Source organism: Triplophysa rosa, linkage group LG11 (genome assembly GCF_024868665.1).
Source record: "Triplophysa rosa linkage group LG11, Trosa_1v2, whole genome shotgun sequence".
NCBI classification, from domain to species: Eukaryota; Metazoa; Chordata; class Actinopteri; order Cypriniformes; family Nemacheilidae; genus Triplophysa; species Triplophysa rosa.
The window spans coordinates 14,358,872-14,385,325 of NC_079900.1; the positions used below are offsets into that span (position 1 = coordinate 14,358,872).

The 26,454-nt window shown below is 39.5% G+C and overlaps 2 protein-coding genes across 2 annotated transcripts; one reads left to right on the forward strand and one right to left on the reverse strand.

Annotated features, from left to right (window-relative positions):
- Positions 1–1,335: 1,335 nt before the first annotated feature.
- On the forward strand, positions 1,336–17,136 carry crlf3 (cytokine receptor-like factor 3). The gene is made up of 9 exons (XM_057345661.1): positions 1,336–1,447; positions 6,536–6,663; positions 10,690–10,897; positions 13,078–13,165; positions 13,294–13,471; positions 13,674–13,896; positions 13,980–14,118; positions 14,476–14,588; positions 14,860–17,136. Exons 2-9 carry the CDS (start codon positions 6,547–6,549, stop codon positions 15,126–15,128), a joined length of 1,335 nt encoding a protein of 444 aa, XP_057201644.1. The 5' UTR covers positions 1,336–1,447; positions 6,536–6,546; the 3' UTR covers positions 15,129–17,136.
- On the reverse strand, positions 16,407–26,318 carry suz12a (SUZ12 polycomb repressive complex 2 subunit a). Its single transcript, XM_057345659.1, has 16 exons — positions 25,529–26,318; positions 24,693–24,739; positions 24,518–24,582; positions 24,233–24,301; positions 24,072–24,121; positions 23,880–23,965; positions 21,520–21,739; positions 21,318–21,420; positions 21,130–21,235; positions 20,869–21,049; positions 19,569–19,654; positions 19,355–19,498; positions 19,086–19,243; positions 18,790–18,988; positions 18,558–18,637; positions 16,407–18,355 (listed from the first exon to the last, which is right to left on the reverse strand). Exons 1-16 carry the CDS (start codon positions 25,698–25,700, stop codon positions 18,055–18,057), a joined length of 2,067 nt encoding a protein of 688 aa, XP_057201642.1. The 5' UTR covers positions 25,701–26,318; the 3' UTR covers positions 16,407–18,054.
- Positions 26,319–26,454: the final 136 nt, after the last annotated feature.

Here is a 26,454-nt window from a genome sequence, read left to right on the forward strand (position 1 = left end):
ACAGCAGGTTTTGGAAACTGCATTGGTAAGCAAGCACTGTTCATTGGGACTTACCTGCCCCTGGCTGCTGCTGGCACAATTTGTTTTTCGCTTTAGCTACTAATAACAAACATTTCTCAGTACACTATCAGTGGCTAACCAATTTCCATGAACATTTTACCCAAATGTCTAGATGTTACTTTAACGTAAAACAAAAACAAAAGCCATTGTGATGCACTTCAGTTCATCTTTTTACTGGCCTGCTTCCATCAATGTCACCATACAGATCATCACCGTCCAACATCAACATTGCGCATATTTTTCTGCAATGTGATTCTGCGCCACCCAGTGGTGACTTGCAAAAACATCTTTAACGCTCGTCATCATTGACTGTTATCCTGCAGATACTGACCTCTAGTGTTCGCTACTCACATTGCACCTCAGAATGCATGAATGGGTGGAGACAGACCTCTTGGTGTACTGTACAGTAGTACTTCGTGTAGTTCTTCTTTTTAAGCAGATTGTTTTGCGGCTACCACTTAACCCAAAGACAACCTATTTTTAAATGTGATGTAAAATAATATCACATACATGGTGGCGTTGCATGCTATTCTTACAGTTCTATAAAAAGTATAACAATTCTTAAATGTTTTAAACTGTCCGCACAGTTAGATTAACAGTTTAATAGTCACAATTCAAGTAAATTATAGTGAAATAACCCACTATGGATTACGGATATAGAGAATGGGTGGATGATGGATGGATATATCCATTATAGTCCATTGATAAGTTAAAGTTTTCATAAAGTTGTACTCAGCTTCTCATAACCGCAGGCAATGTACAGGAAAATTGCTGTAGGCACAATATGTCAACATCACGTAGTAGGTGAAAGTAAATGCTGTTGATGTCACTCTAAAAATATCTTGATATTTCAGAACGCTTTAAAGTACAGTTTGTTTAGTTTTTAGTAGAGATAATTAATCTACTATTTCTATGGTTATAAAAGCAAGTTGGCAATGTGGCTAATTATTACACCATATATCCTATTGGACAGTACAGTACTAACTGACCCTCACAGTTAATGTATGCCGCATTCTGAAAACATTGGTTGTAAATCATTCTTATTTTGGGGATTTTGGCAGTGTTTTGAGTTTATAAATATATATCCTAGATAACAACTTTTATTTTGTGATTACAGTGTGAAAGTTTAGCTTTTGTCTGCCATACGCTTCCTTTATGCGCATGGGGTTTTTAACAAAAAACGGGGCGGGAGTCCAGTAGCGTTGAATTATCTGATTGGCTAGCAATGACAGCAGATTGTAGGAAAACATAGTGATCCGTCATTTGATTGGCTGACAGGGATATCTCAAACTGAAAATATTCGCCCGCAGCGCTTTACTGTTGCCAGAGCGTCAATGGCGGAACTCCGCTGCAGAAGTTAATATGACACAAGACAAGCTCCCATAAGGTAAGATTGCAAAAAATGCTAATTAACACTTCGTGGTTCTTTTACAGTTTATATTTTAGTGTTTAACTGCAAGTTCTGACTCTTTATGATGATGTTTATGGGTGGAGGAGTTTGAAGATCATACTGTAGAAGAGCCTTGTTAAATGCTTTCTTCAGGTTTGATATACATGCAGAATATTTTAATTTCCATGTGTCTTTGCTGTGGAGTTTATGATATGGGGTTTATTTCTTTGTTTCATTTTCTTTCTTTGCTTCTTTGTCGCCCTTGTTTTCTCGTTTTGTACATGTATGAACATGTTGGGTGTTGTGTATGATGCTTTCGTGTTGCCCATAGAGAATTGGTGTACTGCTTTATTTAAATCGTCTCTGTAGTGCTGAGACTGGACAAAAAAGGTTATACCCTTTTTTTAAGATACTGTAAAGCTGATGGGTAGCAAATATTAGAAATGTATAGCAGTTTATAAACACATTTGTATTTGTTTAATTCATATTTTGTCTCCATCATAAGAAGATCCATCAGTGGGTGGTCACAGTTTGTGAAGCAGTGCATTTTTCTGATCAGTAATGTCCCAATGTTGGCAGGAGATGCACTATTTTGTCAGTAAATCTAGGTCACCTCCCTCTGAAAGTCAGCCAGGCCTGTGCTGTACTCCCTGATGTATTCACTTGTGGGAAAGGATCAGTCTCGACCAGCAACAGATAATATAATTGCTTGTCTTATTATATATAATATAATTGCTCTTTGCCTAGATTACTAACCCCCACAATCTGGAATCCCTATTGCTAAACCATGGATTAGATTTTGGAGAAGCCCTCCCTTCCCTTTGATCAATTTTCATGTTGAATGTCAAAATCTGCTAAATTTGTAGCTCTTACAGCTCATAATATTATTTGAATCACTGAAAATTAGGTTCTAAGTTTACACACCTGTTGACGCAAGTTAGTTACAATTTGACATGTTTTGAGTCTCACAGGTGGGGATGAAAGCGTTCACATGAGAGTTGCATAGCTTCATTCTCTATTCGATCCACCTGTCCTGTATCCATTTTCGCTTACACAAATAAACAGCTAGGCAGCTTTTGTTCTTTCCTGTACAATGGTACAAATGTTCTACAGGAAGTATTGGATGAGGTGTAGTTTTGTTCAGGGTAGTCTGTATGGATAGGTTCAGTCATGTTTGTGAATTCAAACCACATGGGCAGATGAAAGAAATGTGATTACTTTCATTTCGACCTTTAAGGAAGTGGTTTAATAAGTGGTCAGATATTTCAATTCAATTCAAATGTATTTATTTCGCGTTTTGCACTGTTGCTAAGCAGCTTCATATAGATGGAAACAGAAGCAGATAGATGTTATTATGAAAGAATATATAAAACAAAATACACTGTATTATTACAATCTTTCTCAATATGATATACATGTTTATCAACATATTTTCCACTGGATCATACATTTTCATTTTACTTGTTCTTTTGTATTTGCAAAAATGGTGTCTCACAAAATGTGATGTTATCCCATACATTTTTTTTTTACTTTTCCTAAATACATGTACAAATATTACTGTTGTATTACTCAGAAGTGAATATGAACTTGTTTTCTTTGCAGTATTTGAGGTCTGGAAAAAATACAGAGCATCTTTTCTGTTATTTTCAACTGTTTCTTCAGTTTTCATTTTTTTTAAATAAATGGAAATAGAAACAATATTTTTATTTGAAATTCGGGGAAATTATATTGTTAGTAGTTCACAGAATGAAACAAAAATGATCATTTTACCTAAACACATACCTATAACTATTAAATTCAGAAAAACTGAAAATAATTTTGAAACGGTCTCCTAATTTTGGCTGTATATATTCATTGTATTCATTTAAATACTTCATATTGATGAAAAACTGCAATAATACCGTGCCATACTATGAAAACTGTTCTTCTCTTGCTATTGAGATATGAATTCATAGCACACAGCTTGTGAAGCAGAACGTAGCCTGCAGAAAATCATTTCCGCGACTCCTGTGATATTTGCGCTGATGTGATAGATGACATGGATGTGGTTTCTCAAGGCTACCTTGCTGAATATTGGCTGAGGATTTTAGTCATAACTATATGTGACTGCTGTATGAGCTCAGAATGATGAAATCAACAGATAAGCCTGTGAACGTGTCGCTATGATTCAAAACACGCATGGAAATGACGTGGTTGAGGAATTTTTTTATATGATCACTGACCCTCAGGAACAGGCTATGGTTTTGAGGCCTGTATGGAATTTCATGCTCCTGTTATTACTATTTGAGCCAAGGGCGGATTTAGTGATTTGGGGGCCCTAGGCAAATCCATGTATGGGGGCCCCAACTATGCACCATTTTACTTTACTGCGACCCTTATTTTTCTTCCTCCTCAAAGCACACAACTTTTCACCCCCAGTCAAAGTGACAGGGGAAAACTAAGCTTAATAAACACAAATACTGACTAATTAAAAAATATATAATAATGAATTCCCAAATGAAAAACATGGGATAAGTGTCATAACAAAACACTTATATTAAAGTTCTAAAAAAAATTGATGAAATGAAAACTAATAAGTTATATAAAGCATTAAATTTATTCAATCAAACAGAAAAGTTGAACATTTTAATATAAGCCTTTTTTTATAAGACTTTTTAGCCCATAAGTAACCAGTCAACTAAATGAGCAAAGCTCATTCACACCATACGTTCTCTTGTAGTTCACTGAGCTTTGAACGATTCACTGATCTCTTACATTCTGTGTAAACGAATTGGTTCAAAGGAGTCATTTGTTTGCGAGTCGTTCTGATCGCAATGTGCGTTCATACTGGCGAACTCGCTGTGTACAGAATAACGCTGATGCAACGAGCCAACTTTACAGCTAAAAACATTATAATGATGTACTGCAAGTTAATTTAAGAAATCTTTGCAAGAAATTCAAGAAAATGTAAATTGAACGTAAAACTGCTGAACAGCCATGAAACACAGCTAATACAGCTCCTAATATAGCTCTTTTACTGAACTCTTCAGCGTCTCACTGCAGGTAACGAAACAGCGCCTCCATTGTTTCGTAACTGCAGTTACAAACGACAATCTGTTTAATAATGCACGCAGTGTTTTTTGTGAAGACACTCGACATATTTTTGACGAGAGTCTAAGGCGGCACGAAATTTGATTGAGGCGGCCGCCTCCAATTCCTTTATGCAGGAAAACCCCTGATCTGGGATTACTATATACAAAGTGTGCCCTCTCTCCATCCTTTCATGCATTTAAATGTGACCAAATTTCTGTACTAGTGCTTACAGTATGAATCGTTAGCACTGTACTGACGTTAGGGCTGGGCGGAATGACGGAATATTCCGTTACCGTGGAATAAAATGTCAACCGTAAGAGATTTTTCTATTCCGTGTATTCCGCGGAATGTAAATAAGTAGGCGTGGTTAACTCGGCGCTCTGCAAATTAGGCGCTATTCTGAAAAAAACAAATGAATTAATCCACCCGTAACAAATGAACGTATCAAACATTCTTTTGACCTTCTTTCAGTCTGTAGTTTAGTGATCCGCTCCAGTCCGGCGCTTCTCTCACCCACAGTGCTAATGCAGGGATCTGCGCCAGCATTTAAAAAAGCTCATTCTCAACACGTATTTCAGAAGTCAGGTTGGTTTGAAAAGCTGTTAATAGTTTTATAAAGTTTAACTTCAGGTGAGCCAAGGTGAAACTTGCGTTGAAATGTGCGATGATGCTCGCGAGCGCTTTGATGTGACGCGCTTCTACCTCCAGTTTTGGGAGACGTGTGAGGAGTCACCAGAGACTCGCAGTGCAAAAACAAGCCTGAGAATAAACAAACCTAAAGACAGAGAGTCGCAACACACTAAAATTGCTCATCAAATAGAGAGTGAAGAGCGATAAAGACCTACAGTACAGACCCCATGAACACCAGTTTATAACACTAGTCTACTGTACTCTCATTGTTTGTGCATATTCATACTTTATTGTTATATATGTTGTCTATCTTCCTGCTGTATATGATATAGCCAGAAGATAAATATGAATAAATAATACATCTGATTATCAGAACTTAATTTGATATCTTTAGTACATTTTCATAACTTGCCTACATTTTAACTATAGTGAGCATTTAAATGAACTGTAATAAATAAATTAGTTAAATCAATCTAAGAAAAATGAGGTATAAAATATAGAATTATAATGGGAGATTGTTTCATGAAATATATCGTTACCGTGAAATGAAATTACTCATTCCGTGAAATAGATTTTTGGCCATTCCGCCCACCTCTAACTGACGTTATTATATTATGTCTTTATGTGCCCATCGGTCTGCGCAGCGGAGTCAAACTTTTCTACCTTTGAACTGGCCGCTCTCTCCTACCAAGCGCACAGCGCTCTTTGTTTGACAGATGTTTTGGTTGTCAGTCATTATAACTGTGTTGTCGGTGTTCATGAGCAGCGGTGGAGTTTGTGTGGGGAAAAAGCAGAGACTTTGGCAACAATCTTTTGTAAATCATCTTTTTTCCTCTCCGCTAGTGTAGCTGCGTTCTTTGTTGTTTTATTTCCCTGCGACTTTTACTTAGTTTTGCCAATGACACTCTCGCTGTGGGCAGTTCTACTAATTCCGCCGCTGCGTTAACTTTCTCTAGCTGGTGTCGAACTCGTCTCGCGCATATACGGTGCTAACAGAATGGTCCACTCTAATCTATAATAGGGGGAGTGCCTTCGTACAGATGTAATAACGTAAAACGTTGACAGGGATATCCCAACTATTTTGATGATTACTTGGGGCTCTACGTGGCTGCTGACATGGCTTATTGGTTAAGTCCACCCCTTCCTTTTGGGGGCCCCTGGTAGCTCGGGGCCCCAGGCGATTGCCTTCCGTTGCCTAATGGTAAGTCCGCCCCTGATTTGAGCTTTGTTAGCGTGCCATTTTCCAAAGTGGGTGTGTTATGGCTTCTGTTGTTGTCCCTGAAGTGTTGTAACGTCACAGATGAGAAATCCAAGCCGAAGTTTGTTATCTCTATAAATGGAAATGTTTTCCTACACTTTACGTTGATATTTGTGCTTTGGTAGAGGCGACGAGGATGTCAATAGAGGCGGAGGCATTGCTGCAGGAGGCAAAGGAGAGCATCGAGGCAGCCCAGAACTACAGGAGCGAGCTACAGCAGAGACTGCATGGACTCAGCCAAGCACGCAAACAGGTATTGCTGTGAATCTCTGTACTGACACAGAAAAAAAAGAATTCTTATATTATCTTCAGTGTCAAGCAGTTTTTCTATCCACACCTAAGCTGCTACACAACATGGCACAACTTCAGCCTGTCAGATGGTGTATAATGTTTGCCAGTTATTCCTAGTAGGATTTTGAACCGATGAGATATGTGGAGCCATCCATTTTGACATTGTGTCACATTGAGTTACGGGCAGCATTACCGTCATACCAAACCCATTCCGACAATAAAGATATTACTATTGATCGCATGCAGCATCACCCAAACAATATCCTCAAACACATCAACAGCGCAACAATATCTCATTCAGCTCTCTACAGTAACCAAATAAAGTGGCATATGTGGGTGTTTTCGAGAGCGCAAATGCGATACTTCTGCCGTCTTGGTGAAGTGAGTCGGCCCTCGTGCCATGAAGCCTGTTGGTCAGCACAGAAGGGCTGATTCATGCTGCGTGTCTCCCGGGGTGGCTGAAGGATGCAAAGCTGCTCGCTGTTATCGGCAGACTCCTGCTTCTGGCATCTTACCCAACTTCCTCCTTCCCTCCCACTTCCCAGAATGCCTTGTTCAGAGTGTAAACAAGGCTGTTATTTCCTGCTCTTCGTAAGAGACAGTGAACTCAGAGAATGTTTAAGCTCACGGGATGGAGGATTAAACCAAACTCCTCCAGTTTAAGATCATTGACGGGTGATTGTGCGACACCCTACGGTGCTCTGTGATTAACCTCACAGCGTGTGCAGCCGTCTAAGCAAGATCCCATATGTGCATCCCATCTGATATGATTATATCACATGCCACGCTCAGCACAGAGACACAGTCGTGTGTATAGGTCATGGACCCTGTGACCATTTACTTCCTGTGTTATTTCTTGTCTTTGTAAAGGCCTCTGTGTATGACGATCCAAGTGTTCAATGAATTTAAACAGAAAAGAGGGATGGTTATAGTTACAGCTGAATGCCATGATTATGCATTATGCATATTTACAATGCAGTACTGTTATCATATATACACATATTTTTTAAATGTTGTCATATCATATATCAGTTTTTATGCATATGCCAAATGCATAAATCTATCTTTATAACATCCTTATAACTATCATTACAGTCATACCATAAAATACAGCCACAGAAAAAATTAAGAGACCATTTCAAATTTTCATTTCAAATCAGCATTTCTAGATGTATTGTGGCCATTCCAGTCCAGTGTTTGTTGAATTTCAACAAAATCAAACGTCAGGAGTGACATAAGTCATCCAACAGCAATGTGAAAGACTGACAGTGTGACAAGACACATAAAAACTGTGATGACAATCAAGGTTATTACATAAAAAATATTTTGTGAACTTTTCCTAAATACATTGCTTAAAAGTGAATATGAACTTGTTTTCTTTGCAGTATTTGAAATCTGAAAAAATACACAGCATCTTCTCTGTTATGTTGATCTGTTTCTCCAGTTTTCATTTTCTGGAAATAAATGCAAATAGAAACAATATTTTTGTTTGAAATTTGGGAGAAATATTGTCAGCAGGTCACAGAATAAAACAAAAATAATCATGTTACCTAAACACATACCTATAAATAGTAAATTCAGAAAAACTGAAAATGGTCTCTTATTTTTTTCCACAGCTGTAAATTTTTAGTCATACCATGCAGCCATCCTTAGTTAGCTTGATGTTGTCTCTGAAAAATTTTCTTGTCCACTTCCTCTTTACTTTTACACTTCTTCGTAGCTGCTGAGGCTTCCCTAAAACCTACAAGTTGGCTTTGTTTGCCACAGCCTGTCTACGACAAGTAACAAATGTGTTCTAAATCTGTAGGTTTGCATGACCTTATGATCCCAGAGATCCAGGTCCTACGTCTAAACATCCTGTGATGGGGAGTCTGCGCTTCCAATGGCCCCCCACCCAAACCAGCCAAGCCCCAGAGATCCCGCCCCCAACCTCTACACATCCCTCTCAGCTCATTGTCACGAATAACAATATTTAGCCGAGAGATTCAGTCCTGGCTCAAAGTATTCAGATCGATCACGATAAGAGTTGAGGCGAATGAGGAATATTGCACGTCTATGGACAGAAGCATTTCCTGCATCAGCCGCAAACAAAGCACTGTATGGAACTTTCCAACAGGCGTGATTAATAACACGCTCTTAACAAACGTCTCTTTTGGGCTTCGTGCATTTATCCTGGTCCACTTTATCTGTGTTATTTTAGACTGTCTTCTCACTTCCTGGAGCATTATCTCTCTACCTACACACTGCGACAACAGTCTGTCGAGTACCACACTGCTGGTCGGCAGTATCGTCAATCGTCATGACGACCCATTTTCCATGTTTTTGCACTGTGCACGTATAAGCGCATATCTGTAAACATGCTTTCGCTCGAGGCAGCGTCACGTTTCACTGGTTATAAGGGCCTAAAATGTTCCTCGTTCCAAAAATGTGACTCAACGAGTTCTCAGAATGTAGAGTATGTTTGCCTGTATTATATTGTTTGTCAGTGTGAGGAAATGGTTCACATCAATGTTTGTGTTGATAGAAAAGGGCTCTAGTGATTTTACAGAATTTTCAACCTCATTTTTTTGTGTATTTCATTCAGTAATTTAGTGAATTAAAATTTTTGCTCATGTCAGAGTATTTTGATGTGGCACTGAAGAGCCTTTAAGAGCCATTACCCTTTTTACAAACCCGAGTTTCATGTTCACAAGGCAAGAGGAACTGTTTTTTTTTTTGCATTGTAAACCGCTAGACTTCCTGTCACTCTTGGCTCCATTTTGCTGAAGGTGAAGCAGTTACTCTGAAACATGCATCAAGTATAATGAAAAGTACCATCTACTTGTAACCACATCCGCTTTTAGTCTTACACATCATCTACTGTCCTGTTCATGTAAATGTGCGTGTGTGGCCCTTAAAATGCCAAAATCCAGTTGTGTTAAGTTACTTTGATTTATGTAACACTTATGTTACATTTTTTAGGACATACAATATTTGATTTACAGTTGTAACACTTGTGAGTTTTTGAATAAACGTAAATCTTTCTCAGTCTGCGGTTTATGACGTTGAAGTGCTTAAAGGGGTCATATGGCGCAAACATGTGTTTTTCTGTCTTTGGTGTGTTATAAGTTGCCCATGCATGTATTAGACACGTAAAATTGCAAAAATGAAAGTGTCGGAACAAAAGATGCATTCTATCTAAAAGTGAATGCTCACCCAGACCTGCCTGAAACACCTCGTGTAAGACCACCCCCACAAATCATCATCAGTTTGTTGTACGATTTGACTAAGACCGCCCAAATTTATACGCAAGTCAGTACTGTCAGCACAATTGCTTTGGAACCTGATGTTCCAAATATGGTAAGAGGCGTTACATTTCCATCAGACGCTTGCAGTATTCGACCAATCACTACGCACTGGTTAACTGGCCAATCATAGCACACCTCGCTTTTCAGAGCATTGTAAATGTTTTTGTTATTTTACAAGATAAAAATCAGTTGCAGGATTTATACAGTGAGGGAAATAAGTATTTGATCCCCTGCTGATTTTGTAAGTTTGCCTACTTACAAACAAATGAAGGGTCTATAATTTTTATGGTGGGTTTATTTTAACTGATAGACACAGAATATTAAAAAAAACCAGGGGAAAAAAATGTTATATAAAGGTTATAAATTGATTTGCATTTCAGTCAGTGAAATAAGTATTTGACCCCCTACCAACTAGCAAGAATTCTGGCTCCACAGATTGGTTATGTGCCTATATGGACCACAGATTAGTCCTGTCACTTTAAGAAAGTACTCCTAAATCAGCTTGTTATGTATATAAAAGATGCCTGCCAACAGAATCTGTATCTTCCAGTTCAACCTCTCCAACACCATGGTCCAGACCAAATAGGTTTTAAAGGATGTCAGCGACAAGATTGGAGACCTGCACAAACCTTGAATAGGCTACAGACAGAAGCTTATTTCCCTCACTGTACCTCTCTTTTGCACATTTGTGCCATGTGTAGGTACGGGGCAGTGCCAGCCAGACGCGCGAGACTCTGCAACGGCACTTTCAGGATCTGCAGACTACTGTGAGCCGGCTACTGACTGAGAGGCTGAACATTCTGCTCCAGGAGGTCGACAGCATCGAGCTGGACAGCGTCAGCCCCTTAGACGACTGCCAGAAGCTCATTGAGCATGGAATCAGCACAGCCGATGAACTGCTCAGAGAGGGTGAGTGTGTCTCAAAGCCACAGCAGTGGAACTAAAGGTCATCCACTACAATGATCTGCAGTGATTCTTCAGCTACAATGAGACAAGCTCTTATAATAATTTCATTGTATAGAATTGAAAGTATATAAAGACCCTAATTTGTTTTGAGAAAGTACTTATTAGACTACAAAATTAGATTTAGGCTTGTGATAAAAAGGGTTCCTTGTTGAAGAATAGTCAGTGGCTGTCAAAGTTCTGTCATATGTCAGCTTGAGAGACTATATCAGTGGTACATTTTTTTTTATTGAAAGGCTGGTATGAAAAAAGTAGAAAACAAAATTTGGAAAGTTTGATTTTATTTAATTCCATTAATACAGTGTAGTCTTTTAAAACAATACATTTTTAATAATAAAATACGCTTTTGTTACCATTAGTAAATTCTCACAACGTGCAATGCGATTAACGGCTTGTTCTAATGGGATTGTCGCGCCGCGCCATGTCTGGTGTGGACAAAATTTTAAATTATGATGGGTTCTAATGCATTCTATTGTGTCTTGTTGCATCGTTTCGCATCCGGTGTAGACACGGTGTCACAGTAAGTTCATTGTGAATTAACATGAATGAACAGTGAGCAAGTACAGTTTTACACGAACACACTACCCAAGATTAATGCTATAAAATGATTTTGTTATTGTATGGTGTGAAGGTCCAATGTGTAATATTTTGGATGATCTATTGACAGAAATGCAATATAATATACATAACTGTGTCTTCAGAGGTGTATAACGACCTTACATAATGAAGCGTTATGTTTTTATCTATTTCTACATACACCTCAGGTCCCCTTGCATGGAATTCGCCATGTTGTTTCTATAGTAGCGGACAAACTGCTCTACAGAGCGCGTTTCGTAAATACGTTATCTCCTTCAGCAAAGAAGCAAAAATGTGACGACATCTTAGTCCTGTGTCAGCCACCGTAGTGCTTTGAAAGGGAGGGGGTAGAGTGAGCCGTTGGTTGCAATACGCAACCTCACCACTAGATGCCGCTAAATTTCGTACACTGGACCTTAATACTTTTACCAGTGAAAATCTGGGCCACTGAAATTATTGACAGCGCAACTACAAATCTGTACTATTGTGTATTCTGTATGAGTGTTCGGTCCCCTGTAGGGATGGGTACCGTGAACCGGTACTTTTTTGGACCGGTACATAATTTGGTCAATAGTACCAGAGTATCGATAAGCTTCATGACAAACGATACTGTTATCAATACTTGCGTTGTTTTATCTCTGTGTATTCGGGTGTTAAATGGCGAATTAGAGGCTGCTGCCTGTCATTTTCCATCCCTGAATGATGTCCGAATGGCCGAAGTTTGCTCATCGTATGTGTGATATCTAGGGCAATATGATTTCCGCGATGTATTTGTAATCTGCTTGTTTTGCGTGTTTATGAGTGAAAGAGTGTCAAGGTTGCGCTGTGGAGCTTTCAGCGTCCGCGTTTCACAACGAGGAAGCTTCCGTCAAACACCCCTTTGCGGCAACCCGTCAAAATAAAAGTCCTTTATTTGAGTTATAACATTGTTTTTAATAATTCGGCCACGGAGTATATTTACTTACTTTAGTAAATTGAAGTAAATGTGCTAGTAAAATTATAAAAAATAGTACATATAATTAAAAAAATTACTTACTCCAGCTTAGAAAATAGTACTTACATTTATGTAGACTTGAAACCAGAAAGGAAAAAAGAAATACGGTCTACCAGCCAAATAACCATAGTGATGTAAAGTAAGTATGTTGAATTACATTATGATGTGCTCCTATGCACATGCTAAATGCCGTAAGTGGTATGCTAAGGAACACGTTTTGTTATGTGGCATTTTCTGTATTGATAAGTACCGATATCGATAAGCAGTAAATAAAATCTTAACGGTACCCATCCCTAGTCCCCTGCTATGTAAATAATTTGCAGAAATTAAATCTTTAGCAGATTAAAGGTTTACATGAATTAACAAACTGACAGTGCAATACCTGTAAATTCCCTTTGAGATCAGTTGATTTAGTTCAGAAGGACTTTGCAATCGCTTTACTGTCCCGTAGAGATCAACTGCTTTTAATTCTTACAGTTTATTATCCAATTGTGCAAACACTCTGCAACACTGTAAGCATGAACATTATAATCCGGCTGTGTGACTGTCCCTGCAGGGGAGGCTGCCATCCGCTGCGGTGTAAATGAGAAGGAGGACAAGCTGGGTAGCTTCACTAAGAAAGCCCTGCAGATCCAGTTAGACAGGTGAGGAGCACACAAACTCGTTCACCTAACAAGACTGTGGAGGCACTGAATGGAGAAGAGCTTGGATTGTCATGTTGTCACATTTAATTTGTGTTATGTATGAATACGTCACCTTTGTGTGCCCTCAGCCTGCCTGAGGTACCTACACTGGTGGATGTGCCCTGTCTGTCTGCGCAGCTGGATGACTCTTTGCTGCACACGTTCCGTACTCAAGTGGCTCGACACGGCAGCGTGGCTTCTTATCCGCCGGTCCAGATTGAAGAGCTGGTGGAGAGACCGGGTGGTGTGCTTGTGCGCTGGTGCAAGGTGGGCCAACCTCTCACTGTAAAACGCACGATGTTCATGTTTTGTAGTTGTCTATTAACACACTGTTGTAGAAGAGCGATCATTCATACTTTACAAAATCATACAATGCTGTTTTTTATAAAGCTGACCTAATATTCTTGTGAAGTCTTATAATTCTCAATTTAAAGTTGGTTGATCTTCAGCCCCTGTCGTTTGTTTTTAGGTGGATGATGATTTTACCCCTCAGGACTACCGGTTGCAGTATCGCCGTGGTAACTCTTCTCAGTATGAGGACGCGTACATCGGTAAAGACACCGAGTTCCTGGTGCTTCACCTTGACCCGCATATGGACCACCTGTTCCGCGTGTGTGCCAGAGGAGAGGGACGAACCGAGTGGAGTCCGTGGAGCATCCCACAGACTGGTTACACCACGCTTGCACCCCACGGTAAATATTTAGAAACAACTATGCAAACATTCTCAGACATTATATAAGAGAGAGGAAGAGCCTGTTTTATTGTGTCTTTACAGAATGGCGTGCAGGTGTGGATGGTTACATTTTAAGCAGTAGGAAAAACATCACCATGCGCAGTGACTCGTCGTCAGGTCACGGGGGTGTGCTGTACTCCAACTCCCCCACCTACTTCTGCGGCCAGACCCTCACCTTCAAGTACATCTCCGACTTTTATGAGATGCAATACAACTTGCCAATAGATTTCATAGCAGTCATACTGTTACATTAGTCGTACATTCCCAGTGTCATTTGAAAGTGGGACTCTTAGGTTTAGATCACATAAATAACATTGAACAGAAGTATGAGCACTGTACTCTTAAAAATAAACTCTTTGAATCCAAATTTAGTTTGTTTTTAGAACAAAATGACAAAAATGTGAAACATTTTTTAGTTCTATACTTCGCCATAAAAATAGTCATAGAATCTGGCATGGCATAAAGTTACTGTACATGCTTAACAAATGTCTTACCTTTTGGTGTGTCTGATTTTTGGCTCTGAAATGTGTGTTTGCAGGATCACGGCTGCAGGACCAACAGATAAGCGTGATAGTTTAGGTGTATGTGCGGACAGCAGAACTGGCACAGACTCATTGCAGAGGGACCAGGCTGTCTGCATCTCCACCAATGGTGTGATTTAAGGCGAACCCTGTTTTCACAAAATGAACAGAAGGAAAAAGAATATATTACGTCTGATATTAAATTAATAATTTTAATCATTCATTTCTATTTAGATGCATCAGTATACAGTACACATACAATACATAGTAAATCTATCTGTACACATTGCTGTTTAAATTCCGAATATCAATTCCGTTTATGTGAAATCAATTCAAATATCTAATTTATAAAATGCTCTGTATTAAGTGTCTTTCCTCGCGGTGCTCTGTTTCTCTTCCAGGTGCTGTGTTTGTGAATGGAAAAGAGATGACCAACCAGCTGCCAGCCGTCACTGTTGGTTCATCCGTGACCTTTGACATGGAAGTGGTCAACATCTTTCCTGTGAGCAATAACAATAACCCTAACGATAAGGGAACCTTCAAGCTGAGGGTGACGATTGGCTCAGGGAACAGAGAAGTGGTGTTCGATTGGCTGCTGGATCAGGTTGTGGACAGCCTGTTCTTCGGCTGCTCTTTCACGCACCCTGGATGGAAAGTGCTGGTGTTTTGATTGGGTTTTTAAGTTATAATGATGAAAACATGGTAGAAGATCCAGTGTGCTGGACCATACCGCATCAATGTATTCAGTTCTGAATTCAAGACCTCAACTTCCTCCAGATTTTCACACCGCTTAAGTGTTTTGCTGTCACATTTTCGGTCATTTTGCCTATTAAGCCGTTATTGTTTCTAAATTGGTGTTATGAGAACCAGTTATCACAGAATAGCTAATAACTAAAATCGAACGTTCTCTGTTCTGTGATACAAGTCCAGTCACTACTCTATGGTCTTATCACATTCATACCTGTGTTGTCATCTTTGCATAACAGTACATGTTTGTACAAGATAGTCCAGTATAGACCTTTTCTCGCAGGTTATGTGTAGCGAAGCATGCTTGCCTGGTTTACCACAAAATAATAAATCCACTGTGAAGTGTACTTCACAAATAATAGCAAATATGTGCACTAAATTCAATGCTCAGACAATCCTTTCTTCTGTAGGTCACATGTGGAGAGTACCTGTAATATACACAAACCTGTTTCAATATTAGAAGCTGATGTGTTTAGAACATAATAGTTTGATGTACCCATCAATTTTTTTTATTGCTGTTTGCCTGGTACTGACCTCAGTGTTATTAAGTACCGTTTTGAATTTTTCCATCACAAATGGTAGTGCAAATGATTCAGCTAGTTCACAGCTGACACAATGCTGATCCAAACATACCAACACAATGACGTTTCAAATAAGAACTGTGATATTTCACAGCGTTGTGCCATTTATAAGAGCTTTTTTAAATTGTATCTTAATACACGTGTCTTTTGTTCTTACTGTACAAGTTCGTGTTTCATTAGCGAGTTTGTCTTTTTCTATAGTTACATGTTACATTTGAAGCATTTTGAGGTTTTTCATTAAAACATTAAATTGTCCCCATCAATGACTGTAGAGCCGGAGCGCTGTTGTTTTTCTGAGACATCCTTTAAGGTACTAAATATAATTCCTCACTGCACAAGAGAACCGTTTGTAATACGTTTAGCTGTTGTTTGCGCTGGCACACGAGACAATGATACACCCACAGGATGTCTGTTCTATTAACTCTATTTATAAAACTGTGACAGTTCAATGTATATTTACCTCATTTTGCTTGTGCCTTCTTAGAAAAACTGTTAGGATTCAACTGAACATTTGCAATTTAATAAACTGTTTGGAACATTTAGATGAACTAATCCTTTGGTTTTTATTACGTTAACTGCACAGATTTAAAAAAATCAATCAATACCATCTGTGAGGTATCCACTGGGGGAAACAAGTCTTTATTTTAAATAGAAAACCTCAATCACTTGTTTCAGCATATTTAACTGACTGAACAAGCTGGTTTCATAATGTTTATACCATACTCATGATATAGATTTATTTTTGACATCAACTTATACCAAACAAATGTGTGTAACTGATGCTGGTCTTTGTATGCAAGTATTGGGAGCATAATGCGAGTTATGTAACCACTTCTAATAATTGATCTCCAACATCGGTCAAAAATGATTACCATTTTTTAACCAGTGCACAACCAGTCTAAGCAAAGCAGTAAAGATTGATAAAAAAAGACTCCCTTCTATTAAATCAGATGCATACAGCAAGAAAACGGATGACATACATTTTTCAGTTCAAAGCTTGATAAAACTAGACAAAAATTGTAGCCATTTCACTTTGGTCTAAAATAATCTTAATATAATCACCTTCAGCAAAGCCAAGTTTATAGGACTAAACTTATATACACAGTACAACAAGATTGCTCAGAAACACATGAATGCAAAGCAAATTCAAAACAAATGGGCACCAGAGACAGTTCAATCCATGGGAAACATAAGCATAAGGATTATGCAGAGCAGACACTTTGTGATCGACTTAATGCATTTGGTTGTGACTGGGCACAGTGTCGTGTGCAGTACAATGTCACCCAAATGATACGAACAGTGAACGAAAGCAGCGCTTACTGACGTAAACCTGCTTTTAAAAGTTTTAAATGCATAAAGTACACCAAAGGTTCAAATCCTGCTGAAGAATCCATGTGTTCATGGGTAAGGCAAGTGTAAACATTTCTGCGAGACATTTCATCATGCTGTGTTTTTCGTACTCTGTACCTGTTGGTATTCACGTTGCAAGGTCACTGTTAAGGCTCGGCAAACTTAAACACTGCATTGTCAACGTAGACAGTCTGCAGCATTGCCCATCCTGACATCATTCCTTGATCTGAGTCTCGTCAAGTCTTCAAGTGTGGTTCGAGATTGTGGAAATTTGCTTTAGTCACCAAGAACAGACCAACTAAACTTTGGTCCAGATGAAATGCCAAAAAAAGAAAAACTGTATCTAGGGGTGGCACAAACCACAGTGTCAAAGAAATGTTGAAAAACTATACACAAAAAAATCTATACACGGGCAAAACTAAAAAGTTCAAGTTTTCCGAACGAGTACACCAACCCCTGTAAAAGTATACAATAAAAGCAAGCTTGCAGGAGCCATTTCAACCATCCATATTCAAAATATATTAAAAAAAAAACATCTTCATAGTTCCTTTAAAAACAGGCACCTAAAACAAGTGCTAAAAATTCGCTAGAGCTACGGGGTTGTGTGGGGAGAGAAAACCAAAGGGAGATTTTTGAAATTACCCGCTAATGTAGTCCATCACGAGGACTAATGACATCTTCAAGTAATTCCAATCGACAAAGAGAATTGCTTTTCGCATCAGATTGATGTCAGGCCCAAAATCACGATCTGTAGATAATAATCATGGCACCATCAAACCACACAACCCTTTACTAACTCTACATCACCTTTAACTCAGTGCCTGTGCAGAATGTGGCATTTCTCACATCCACGGGCACATAAAGCCCACTGATACTAGATTCAATGCAGATTCTGAAATGGATCAATCACTGGAGGTTTCAGAGACTATGGTTCTTGACTGGATTTGATACACTGCCTTCTCCATCGCCGCTGGGACCACCATCGTCGGCAGGACCGATAGCGTCATTGTCTTGAGACAGTTCCTGGCCATCTTCTTGTTTCAGATCTCTGAGGTGAGTCATGGCTTTGTCTATGGTCACGGTATTGACCAAGCCGAAGTCGTGCATGCTGACCAGATGGAGAAGAATGTTTCGGCACAGATTCTTATTGATAATGATGGTGCCGTGCTGCTCTACAAACAACATGCAGGCTTGATTCATTTGGGTGTCAGCTATGAATCTGCAAGGGAAAGTAATGAGATAATAAGCAATGTGATCAAGCTCATGGTTTGATGAGCCATCAAAAAACACAAGACTTGTGCACACAGGCCACAGTAATATAAAAACATAAAACTAGCATGTTATGAAAGACATTTTTAGCATAGTTTTAGATTCAGTACACCATAAAATTGAAGCCTAGGACAGAGCGAGAAATTACATACCCATGTTTCATTACATGCAGGTTCCACAGTTTCATCACTTCTTTCTCGCCCTCATTGACATCCAAGAACTCCTCGATTTGCTAAAAGGGCAGAAAGATACACAAAATATTCAAGATTCTAAAACTTTTTCTGTAATTTTAAAAGTAGGCAGCACACAAAATCCAGTCAGTCACTGAATGACAATGCAATTTGTATTGTAATCGCAAATCCAAAATGTTCCTCAGTTCCTCACCATAGCGGTCTTCTCCCTGAGCCAATCGGGGTCCCTCTCGTCCTCACTGTCCACATCCATCTCCTGCGGTCTCAGCGGCATGCAGCTGTCGCTGTGGAAGTACAGGCGGTTGTGCCCGCTTATGTAAGTACGCTGCTGTTCCTGTTCACCATCTTCAGACTCCAGGAACTCAGAGAGGCTGGGCTTTGAGTGCTTGGGTCTGCACAAAAAAGGATCATTCAAACTCTATTCCGATCTAAAACAACTACAAGCATAAATACAGATCCACTCTTCCTTCATTTTCAGAGCTCACAGACCTGCAGACAAGAAAGTGTGTCACTGGAGTCCTCTTCACCGGTCCATTACGGCTGAAGGCAAAGCCAGGCTGGCAGTGGATGTCCTGAGGGTTGCCCACGTAAGAGCCATCATAGCATTCATTAATTGACACATCTATCCTGGCTCCTTTAGGATGAGGCTGGGCAATCAACAGAGCTTCGTCAGTTTAAACATTTCTCACAAATCCCAAAAGACCAGGTCAGTCTTTTTTCAAGGTGAGGTGTTTGTGAATGTGTGTGATGTTGCTCACCACATAGTTAAAAATGAAGCGGTTGTGTGAGAGTTTCAGGTGCTTGAGGAGGCTGTAGAGCTTGCGGCAGTTCAGAGTGCACCAGGGACAGTGCAGGTCATCTCTGGCCTCCGTCTGCTGCCGTGTGTTATTGTTGTACAGGAACTGCAAAAAGGTGGAAACAGTAAGCTCACCACATACACTTGAGGCGAAGCTATACATGCATGTTACTCACCTGATAATAAACTCTGAGTTTCTGTCGAGGTTCAACCTGAGTTTGCTCTCTTCTTAGTGGCAGATCATTGCCGACCGGATCAACAGCTGCAACCAGTCAAACATAATGTTAACCAGAATAATAATCATATTCATTAACAAAAACATGTTTAGGACCAATCAGATTTGATATAAACACCAACCTCTGGTCTAGGGGTGGGCGGAATTACCAAAAATCTCATTCAAATTTCACGGAATGAGTAATTTTATTTCACGGTAACAATATATGTTTCACAGTAACAATTTCCTATTATAATTCTATATCTTATAGCTAATTTTTCTTAGATTTATTCAATTTATTTATTTATTAGTTCATTTACTGTAAATGCTCACCATAGTTAAAATGTAGGCAAGTTATGAAAATGTAGTAAAGATATCAAATTAAGTTCTGATAATCAATTTATTATGATGAATTTATTATTATGAAGATAAATATAAACAAATATGTATACAGTAGGAAGATAGACAACATGTATGACAATGAAGTCTGAATATATGCACAAACAATGAGAATACATGTAGGCCTATATGACTGGTGTTATAAACTGGTGTTCATGGGGTCTGTACTGTAGGTCTTCATCGCTCTTCACGCTGTATTAGATGCGCACTGTTACGGTGTTGCGACTCTGTCTTTAGGTTTGTTTATTCTCGCGCTTGTCTTTGCAATGCGAGTCTCCGGTGACTCCACACGCATCTCCCAAAACGGGAGGTAGCAACGCATCACGTTAAAAGCGCTCACGCGACGCTTTTTTTTAAACTATTAACAGCTTTACAAAGCAACCTGACTTCTGAAATACGTGAGAATGAGATTTTTTCATATGCAAGTGCAGATGCCTGCACGAGCAATGTGGGTGAGAGAGAACGTGCCGGACTTGAGCGGATCACGAAACTACAGACTGAAAGGTCAAAAGAATATTTGATTTGTTATGGGTAGATTAATTCACATGTTTTTTTCTCATCATAACGGCCAACTTGCAGAGCGCCGAGTTAACCATGCCTACTTATTTACTTTCGACGGAATAGAAAAATCTCTTATGGTTGACATTTTATTCCACGGTAACAGAATATTCCGTCATACCACCCGGCCCTACTTTGGTCAATATCAATGCATTTAAAATCAACACATTTTTCCCATCACAGTCTATACTGTGCTGAATGGCAGAACATTGCTATCAAGTATTGAAAACACTAGCTGCTTTATGAACAATGACTAACCCAGAAAGCCACAGATGTTTGCTGGTCATCACCGTAAAGGATCTTACCTACTGCCTGTGGAGGCTTTATATTGTTTGGTTTGCTGATGTCCAACGCACTTGATTCTGAATTGCGTGTGGCCAGCGGTTTGGCCACTGGTGCCGTTCCTCTCTCAGCTGTGTCATTGGTCCATCGCAAAGTGAATTGCAGTGTGGGTCCTTGAGAAAAGGTCTCAAAGGGTGGCAGCCACTGAGACACAGAGTAATGGTTTATTAATGACCCACAATATATTTGGATCGCAACACGCATACACACTTCCTGTAACTGACCTTGCCATCTAGTATGGTTTCCCATGTTGCCCTCTTCTTGCCTACAGGACTCTCCTCCATCTCCTGCATGGAGACTTCATACTCCCCATCCAAAAGCTGAAGGCGTCTGTTACGAAACACATCACACAGCTTAGAAACCAAGCAGGCAAATGTAATATTTTATCAGTAGTCGTAAACTTGAAATGTACCTGTTTTTATCAAAAACGGTCATTTGTGCGACAAACGTAGTTTCCCCATCATCCTGATGAGGGAAGTATCTCTTCTTTCTGTTAGACAACTCTTCGATAACATCTGAGAAAATAAAGAATGAAACAGATGTTGTTCTTATGAAAAGATCTACACAATGCCATCATGGTATGTCATGTCTCAATCAAAAGCTGAAAATCGTACTGGTTTCTCTGTTGGTCACCCCGCTGATGTCTCGCCCCCCTGGACGAGACACTCTGAACAGAAGGGAGTAAGACTTCACCATGTGACTGTTACTGGGTTCGAACTCTTGGCTGGGAACCACCAGCGTTGGGAAATTTCCCAGCTTGGTTTGACTGCTGTCTGGGTTCAGAGGCACCTGCTTTTTGCCAGTAGGCACTTGCTTAACTGGACAACTCACATCCTAACAACAAACATAAATGAGAGGAGTTAAAACGGTTCATAAAGTCCAGATAGCACATAGATGAAAACCAACTATCCGGTAAATAATTAAAGGGGTCACATGACACGGCTAAAACAAATATTATTGTTTGTTTTAGATGTAATGCAATGTGTATACACGATTTAAGGTTCAGAAACGCTGTATTTTCAACATACCGTGCATGTTTGTATCTCCTCTTTGCCCCGCCTCTCTGAAACGTGCAGATTTTTTACAAAGCTCATCGCTCTGAAAAGCGAGGTGAGCTATGATTGGCCAGTTCACCAGTGCGTGTGGCAGAAATGTAACGCCTCTTACCATATTTGGAACATCAGGTTCCAAAGCAATTGTACTGACAGGTACGCCCACCTTACTTGCGTATTAGGGATGCTCATTTCGGTTAATTTCCCTAACCGAGAACCGACACTCGTTATCCGAACATTAACTGTTAACCAATAAGATTTTAATAATAAATTGGAATTAAAAAAATACATGCTGCGTCTCATTTCGAAGGCTATGTCCTCCGGAGGTCGCTTTTGTCTGCCGCATACGCCTTCGCATGCGACATCCGGAGGACGCAGACTTCGAAATGAGAACAAAGCTAAAGTTGACGAGGGTCTGTGACATGTTAACAATACAAACATTTTTTTCAGATTTATTTTAACATGCAAACTGCAGCATAACGAATACATCAACAACAGCACCTGCATTCACATATTATCACATTTTCACGAACCTGTGGCGTTTTGGACAATGGAGAAAAACGAAAATAATATAAATCCACAGCATAAAATAAACAGGCAAGAAAAAAAATGAAATAATTAACAAATTATAACAAAACGAAAACACAGAAGATCCGGCTAAGTTTATATACGTCAGAAAGTTTTTTCATCAAATAAAAATAGCAGGCCTACCTCAATCCAAAGCTTGGAGTTTTTATTTAATAAAGTAACATGTTTAGTGTTGTGGTGACAGTCTGGAGCTTGTTGACAATTAGACCCGCGGCAGAAAACACCTTTTCACGGATGTCCCGGGAATGTAGAGATAACGCCTCGGGAAGCGCGTCACATTTGCTTTCCACCACTGTCTTAGCTAAACATATATAGCTACATCCGATCTGTTATACGATGCTAAGCATCCATGAGATATGTTTATGTAAAGGATAAATTGATGGCTAGCACCGAAATTCCCTTGCAGTAGCTCTGCTATTAGCTTTGCTGAGCCATAGTGCTGGGAAGACAGAGAATGTCACAGCGCATTGTGAGCGCGATTGTCCCGTGTCTACATTTAAAACAAAGAGCTTGAGCAAGGCTGCCAGTGGCACTCCGTTTGGAGGAGTAAAGCACTGACAAAGGTGGCCTCAACAATCAGATGAATTACACGTGTCCCGTTTCATCAAGTGACTTGCGTGATCAGATTTTCATCTGTCTCGAAAACGTTTCGGAGGGCATTTACACCTAGTCGCACGCGTCTGCATGCTCCGTGAGTTAATGCTTAGCATGTTTTTCTTTCACCATGCAGAAAACTAAAAACATGTACGATTTAATAGTCATTTAAAATGTATTATTAAATTATTTTTATTATTAGAAAAATATTATTAATATTATTAAACATATCTTTTAAATCGTTTAACTGATAGTATTAACCGGTCAAAATTTTAACGATCAGTTAACAGTTAAATGGTTGAGCATCCCTATTGCGTATACATTTGGGCAGTCTTAGTCCAATCATACTACGAACTGATGTAGATTTGTGGGGGTGTGGTTACAAGAGGCGTTTCAGGCAGGTGTGGGTGAGCATTCACTTTTAGATAGAATACATCTTTTGTTCCGACACTTTATTTTTTGCAATTTTACATGTCTAATACATGCATGGGCAACTTATAACACACCAAAGACACAGAAAAACCCATATTCACGCCACATGACCCCTTTAAGAACTGCAAGTACATTGACCTTAGTCAGATTAGACAACGTTTATTAAATGCTGTGAAGGACACGCATACAGTATGCGTAATAGACAAGGTTGTTTGTTTTGATTAAAACGGCTTGTTTTTGTTGGTGATCAGGGCCAATGAAACCATTTCAAATGGTTTATTTGCGACACGTCAAGGCCAAAGTTTTACCTTTCTCTTCTTGTGGCAGACCTTGACAAGCAGCACTTCCACGGACACTGAGTTTTCTTCATTCTCAGAGTTTTGCAATGGCTTATCTGATACGTTGAACAACAAATCAAAATCACCAACTGTTCAAAGGACATTATTCACAGAAGAAAGAAAGGAAACGCCTGAGGCTAAAAACGTTTCATGTCGGCTTACCAGTTTTATGGAAGAATCCAGTGAAAGTGAGCTGCAGATTTGAAGCCATGCTGTAGGTCAAAATAAAAAGAACTAGATTAAAAGCGTTTTGCATACGTTTGACCTATTCATGCAAATTTAAAGTGAGAGGACGCAGTAAAACTGGATCAAGAAAATCATACTTGTGGGACTCCTGATCCACTTTTGATTTCTCTACTTTAAACAGCAGATCATTCACATTGAAGCCCTTTCTGAAGCAACAAATGACAAAAAAAGAAAACATTAGCCATACGTTAAGATGGTAAAGAAATCCTCAACCATATTATCCAAGACTAAAAAACATTGTCCGTTACAATGCTTCTGTTAACATGCAAATTTTAGTCAATGTGTGGCTGGTACAAGTAAATGAAAGGTGTGGCTTTCAATAAACAAGAAAAGTTCTCATTTTCAAGCAGACTTTTTTTTACCTTTTTGCATTTGTTCTCAAGTTTCTGTGGGCCATGTATGTAAGAGTTCTGTGCAGGAAGATTGGCTGATAAATGAACAAAAACAAACATGCAACCGATTAATCTATTGGTGAAGCAGCTTTTTTGAATCAAAATGCATTAGCAAATCATTTATTCATGGTCTAGGCCTACTTACTGCTATGAGATTTCTTGTCCGAAGAAATCTGTATATTTGAGTTGGCTCTGTAAACAGACGTTTAGAGGCATTAGAAAGCCATAAATCATGTATGATTTGGATCACTGGATCGTGTAAATTGCTAAAGAAAACACTATTTTTATCATAGGGATACTATTTTTTCTCAGAAATTCTTCCACATGAATCAAGGTGGCAGTTTGGCAAGACAACTTGTCTTGTAGCCACAAGCTAGTGTCCAGAATCTATCTTTCATTCATTTCCTGTTGTTCATGACTGTTAATTCTCCTGCTGGCATATAAAATTGAGCAAAAAAGCACATAAAGGCAGCATTTAAGCACGTGTCATTACATTGATGATGCACGTGTTGAATTTTCATATAGGATGTGGCCTAGGCAGATAATAAGCGTCTTAATAATTTTGTCAATATATTATGCCCCAAAATCTTACATACCATCCAGATACTTTACACATGAAGACACATTTCGGTATTTTGTAAGCTACTGGGCAGTTTGCTGGCAAGTATCGTTTTTAGCCTCCGTGCTAGGAGTGTCGTGAAACAATCGGATCCCGGAGACTGCGCTACATAAACGATAATTTGCTGTGTTTACACACCAGCGAAGCTTTAAGGTCATATTTTATTACTGACACACGAGGCTGTGGTTTGACTCAATACAAAGGCACGACGTTACATGACCACAAGTTTGGTGCGATAATGTTAGCAACCTGCTAAACGGCTTGAAATCGCCACATTACACACGGTCGGCACAGCAAACACTGCGGAAATATGAATTACGTGCTTTTACAGTCGGATTGGCGGCAATCCCAGAGCAACTTACTCTCGAACGCTTGAAGAAAGAGTTCGTGGTCGGCTTGGATCTGCTCCATCTTGGGTCGCTTCACTGAAGTCATCACAACAGCGGACGATACGTGCGCGCCTCCATTAGCGGCTCTAGCCGTGGTGCCCGCATAAAAACCATTTCCACCCGAGCCGTGCTTTTGTGGAGCCATCCTAAAATCGTGTTCGTGGTCGAATCGAATGTTTGAAACGGAACTCCAATGGATTCAGCCGTGTCCTGAGCCCAAACAAAGGGAGAGCAGCCGAGACTGGTTCGCCCTCTCAACAAAGTAACAGTTAACATCAACAAGCCGGTTTTCAGTTCAGTTTGTTTTACACACCGGATGGAATTCGCGACTCCACGACTGTAACGTTATAGCCTACATACACATAAGAAACAGTGCGACTGTGTAACATTCACGAAGACTGAACCCTTGGAGAATTTCTTATACGGCTATTTCGATGACTTTATTAGTACTAAACACCGTATTTTATTATCAGCCCCAGCAAGATATCAAACGCTGGCTGAAACACTGAAGAAAAAAAACTCCCGCTTTCTCGAAGGACAGAGTATTTTAAAAGGTTAGCAGCTAGCAAACGTTTCGCTATCGGATTATTTTCATAAACTGTTTTCTCCTTAAGAATATACACGCAAGATAATATATATTGTGCCCTATAGGACGCAACCTAAAGTCGAAAGTGCTGGGAATATTAGCCGCCCTCCTTCTTGAATGTATTCCGCACAGCTGATAAAACCTCGATGTTGAAAATTACAGTCAAGTTTGGTAGAGTGTGTGCTGTTGAGCTCACGCCGTCTTCCGTTTCGCTTATTAATTTTTCGCGGGAAATTCGTTTTCCCTCCTTTGCTCTGTCCGAGCAGAGGCTGAGGAGCGAAAGGCCGGGGTTTGTGAATTAATAATTGACTGG